At 35.8% G+C, this 4,599-nt stretch overlaps 1 protein-coding gene across 6 annotated transcripts; it reads left to right on the top strand.

Moving 5' to 3' along the window:
- The first annotated feature begins 372 nt into the window (after positions 1 to 372).
- Positions 373 to 3,916, top strand: LOC132046903 (LOB domain-containing protein 36-like). Of its 6 annotated transcripts, none has more exons than XM_059437722.1 (5): positions 373 to 556; positions 675 to 755; positions 891 to 1,064; positions 1,603 to 2,603; positions 3,589 to 3,916. In XM_059437722.1, the coding sequence occupies exon 4, from the start codon at positions 1,613 to 1,615 to the stop codon at positions 2,570 to 2,572; it is 960 nt and encodes a 319-aa protein (XP_059293705.1). In that variant the 5' UTR covers positions 373 to 556; positions 675 to 755; positions 891 to 1,064; positions 1,603 to 1,612; the 3' UTR covers positions 2,573 to 2,603; positions 3,589 to 3,916. The 6 variants fall into 6 exon arrangements, with proteins under 6 accessions (XP_059293705.1, XP_059293708.1, XP_059293706.1 ...); XM_059437725.1 differs by having other exon boundaries at positions 685 to 755; XM_059437723.1 differs by lacking the exon at positions 891 to 1,064 and having other exon boundaries at positions 1,591 to 2,603.
- The last annotated feature ends 683 nt before the right edge of the window (positions 3,917 to 4,599 follow it).

Raw genomic sequence — 4,599 nt, forward strand, 5'->3', positions numbered from 1 at the left:
TAAATGCGAGGGCAGTTTTGTGAATATATGAAAGTTGGAATCGTCTTTCAAAGCACATCACTAGTGAAAAGGGGTAATTCGGGAAATGCAGGAAATTTGAGCAGGGACAAAGAGGTAACTTGTTCCTCTCTCATTCTTGACAGGTCGATATGAAGCTGTAATCAACGGTTAACACAGCACTCTGATCCAATCAACGGTCCAGAATAGACGATACGCCGTGAATCGGATTCTACTTCACCATTTAACCCTGATAAATCGATTTATTTACAAACTCGACCATTCATTAAATTTATATACGTGGACTTGTGCTCGATGGCAGTGATCCTTCCTTTATAACCACTTTTTTAATCAATTTTTTTTATTTTCATTTTCACTCCTCTCTATGTCTCTCTCTATCACATTCATCTATCTATGATGAAACTATATAAAAAAAATCTTGGTTTTCTCATTTCTTGTTTCTTATTCTTCTTCTTCTAGTGGGATCGTGAAATTTGAAGATCGGATCAAGAGCTTTCGAATTCCAACCCTAGACCTCCACTCTCTCCTATGAACCAAGGTTTTTTTTATTTTTATTTTTTATTTTTTTAGGGTTAAATGATTTCGATTTTTCTACTAAAAAAAGGGGTTCAGCATTCATCGTTCTTTGTTCACTCCATTTTTTTGTCACTTTGCAGATGAAATGAGTTGAAGAGAGGGAGAGAGAGAGAGAGAGAAGGTTAAAGAGTGATCTCAATAGGGTTTTCAGCAAAAGAAAGGTGAATGAGTTTTCTGATTTCATGTTTTGTTTGTATTCTTTTTTTTTTTTTTTAAAAAAAACTCTTTTGAAATCGCCTTTGATTTTTGATTTTGTGTTCATTTTTTTCTTCTGATCTTTGTCTTCCTTATCGAAGGATAAAATAAAGTGGTTCCATAAGGAAGGATTTTCGCGTTTGGAATCTCTCAGAAGAAACCACTAGTGTATGATTTTGATATAAAAGAAGTCCGTGGTCTTGATAGATCCGTAAAGAAAAGATTTCTTGCATTCCAAGTTTATCAAGTTTTAGAGAGAGAAAAGCGACAGTGAGGTGAAATTTTGTTTTCATTCAAGTCTCCTTCACAAACTTGGCATCCTTTTTTGTCACTGCAAGTTTAGCCTGCTCTTTTCTAGTATCTTTTTTTTTTTTTTGCTGGGTGATTTAAACTTCGTTATATGACTTCGGGGTTTCTCGGAAAAGTTGGTTTAAACACTTGGATATGTTTATTAATCACCCTACATTTGCTATTTTTACGTTTTTTTGACTTCCTTTAATTATAACAATGAAAATAAGAAAAGAAAAAGTCTAACTCTATATATGATTTTATTAACTTACCATGTCCGCTTCGATTTGCTAAGCCATTAATGGCTTACTGCTTCTCTAATATCGGTAAACGAAACTTCGTTGAATGCCACAAATCCTTTCTTTATTTTTTCTGTGTATAATCATTTCATGATTTATTTATGTACCATTTGTGTCTAAATATATTTGGAGTGCGAACACCTATATATTCTTTTCCATTTATTAGTATTCATTTTTTTGAGATCCTTATATGTTATGTGGGATTGATGTGTAGTACAATTTTTAGGAGCCAAAGGATGTCATCTTCCAATTCACCATGCGCAGCGTGCAAATTCTTACGCCGAAAATGTACCCAAGAATGTGTCTTCGCACCATATTTCCCTCCAGATCAGCCACAGAAATTCGCAAATGTCCACAAAGTCTTCGGTGCCAGTAATGTTGCTAAACTCCTGAACGAACTCAATGCTGCTCAACGCGAAGATGCAGTGAATTCCCTTGCCTATGAGGCTGAGTATCGCCTTCGAGACCCAGTTTACGGGTGTGTTGGGCTTATTTCATTACTTCAACATAAGCTCAAGCAAGTTCAGGATGATTTGTTGAACGCTAAAAAGGAACTAGCTGGGTACCTTGGTCCATCAGCAATGATACACCCTATTCTTCAAAATCCAGGGTTTATGCAACAGCATCATATGAATGCTCCTTCTTCAAGTACTATGATGCCTTTTAACATGAACCCAATTTTAGGAATGCCAACTGGGGTCCCACATGGTGGTCAATTGATGATTCGTGAACCTCAGCAACAGCAACAGCAACAACAAGCAATTGAAGCTCAACAATTTGCAGCAGCTATGGCTGCAAGGGAACAAGAGATGCTTAGGAATTATGAGCAACAACAGCAACACCATCCTTCTCATCAACAGCAACACCATCCTTCTCATCAACAGCAACAAGATATGGCAAGGTTTAACAGTGGATTTGATTCAACTGGATCGGTGACAGCTACTGGATTTCATCAAATGAGTACATCCGCAACACCTTCCTTGGTTTTGTCTGGCACCTATGAGAATCCTTATAATCTGTTTCCGCCACAGCAACAGCAGACACAACAGGAGCATTCTCAACAGATTCATCTTCAGCCTCAGCTATTGCTACAGCAACAACAGCAGCAGCAGCCACCGCAGCAACCAGAGACCCCAAGGCAGCAACAGAGGGACAAAACTGAAGAGGAGGGAAGGAGCGGTGGTCCTTCATGTTGACAGCTTTATTATTCTACATTTTTTGATCTTGGTAAGTCTCATTGTCATTAAATGCTTTATTTTCTTTCTGTATATGCTATGTCCTTGTGGTTTTGCTTGCATTTAATTGGGAAAAGTTTGCATCCCTTCTTTGACATTAATTGGGTGATTTCTTTTCCGGGCAGTTAATTAAAGCAAGTACTATTACTCTTTGTTACCCGGTGCTATAAGTTGTTAAATTAACAAGTGAAATGCCTTCATTATAGGTTTGCATATGATTATTGTTCATATATGCATATTACCAGTGTGATTTTGGTTGGGTGCGCGAGAGAGAGTTGAAGAAATTGAAAATAATGGGTAAGAAAAGGGTGTGCAGTCAAATTATTTAACAAAATATCCCCCAACAAGACATATGGAGTAATTATATATTCTACCAACTGGAGATGTAGAAACATGAATTCCTTCGCATGAATATATGTTGAAGAAGATATTGCATCCCTATGATTTTCCTTTGTTTTCTGGAGGGGACAGTGGCTCTAGCTAGTCTTTTTATTTAGGTACTTTTCGTTTTCAAAGTGATTCTATCATCTATGAATTATTACTATTTCAAGGTTTGCTCTCAGTGCAAGTTTCTTTACTAGGTCTTGCATTTTCTATTTGTATCTATAGCATAGACATAAATTTGTGTTAGGATGACACCTTCATGTTTTTTATTGTCATCAACTAACAAATACTGAGTTCATTTTGTTGGCAGCAAAGTTTGTTTTGCTTTTTCTCACTCCTAGTGAATTTACAATTTTTGTCCTATTTGCAGTGCTTTATAGCTTACTTGTCTGTTGCTACCGTTCTTTGAGGATATTGTGACTTGCAATAGTGTTACACTGGGAGCTTACATAATTACCTTCTCTAACTTTTGTTTATGTATGCTTTTTTAACTGCAGCAAGTTACCTTCTCTAACTTTTGTTTATGTATGCTTTTTTAACTGCAGCAAGTTACCTTCTCTAACTTTTGTTTATGTATGCTTTTTTAACTGCAGCAAGTTGATGGGGGCATACAAACGTATAAAGAGACATGAAATACAAGAACCGAGATTATGATGTACAAAGAGACATGAGAGATAGTAGGAGAGAGAAATGAGTATTTTCAACTTGAGCATTACAGTTCTTAGGTATAATGTCTTTCTTAGACTTCTTTCCTTCTCCAAATTTTCTATTGATCAAGACCCTTGGGAGTTTTGAAGGTACATTTTTCAAGGTTTAGAAGCAGCAATTAAAACAGTGTTGTCTTTCTTTACCTGTAGATGCTTACTTTGTCTCGCTACATACATATATAGAGTTAATACATGCAGTATATACTTTATAGCATGTGACACCGTGTTGCTTAATAAGTGATACAGTAATAAACTCAATTATTTTCACTCAAAAAGATAAACTAATTGAAAAGGGAACTGTCAACTGTGTTAAGTTTCATAAACGATGCAATCGACGTAGAGGCTCAAATACAGTTATCTTTATTAATTCTAGATATAAGTGATCAACACAAAGAATGGCAGCATCATTTGAGTATAAGATGCATCAGCGCCAAGTCATTCTGTTTATCAGATAGATTCAGATGCATCTAAGGACCTAAGATCGTTGACCATGATATATTTATATCTTTACTACTGTATTATGAAATTTAATATTATTTCTGTTATAGTTTTCAGAGCTTCCGTAGAATATAGAAGTATTGCGGAATATTTTTTAACTTTAATCACAGTTGGGCTCATAGATTTCATGAAATGGCTTTGATGGCCATGTGCTATTTGACTTATAATATATATGGATTCTAGTGTAAATTGAGTAGTAGTTAGACAAGTGGGATACTTGGCTAACATTGAGAACTGAAATCTCATAAAAAATATAGTGATAGAATTTCTTTGGGCACCTGCACATGACCAATCTTTCAGAGTTGGAAGAAAAAGGTGCAAGGTACCTGTCATGTACTATTAGGTGATGTGTATTGTTTGAGCCACCAAGGTCTTCACCTAACATATCAGGGCTTTACT

This window comes from Lycium ferocissimum, chromosome 2 (assembly GCF_029784015.1).
Source record: "Lycium ferocissimum isolate CSIRO_LF1 chromosome 2, AGI_CSIRO_Lferr_CH_V1, whole genome shotgun sequence".
NCBI lineage: Eukaryota > Viridiplantae > Streptophyta > Magnoliopsida > Solanales > Solanaceae > Lycium > Lycium ferocissimum.

What these genes read in the sequence shown, in the direction of transcription:
- LOC132046903 (XM_059437722.1), top strand. Translation starts at nt 1,613, where the DNA reads ATGTCATCTTCCAATTCACCATGCGCAGCGTGCAAATTCTTACGCCGA.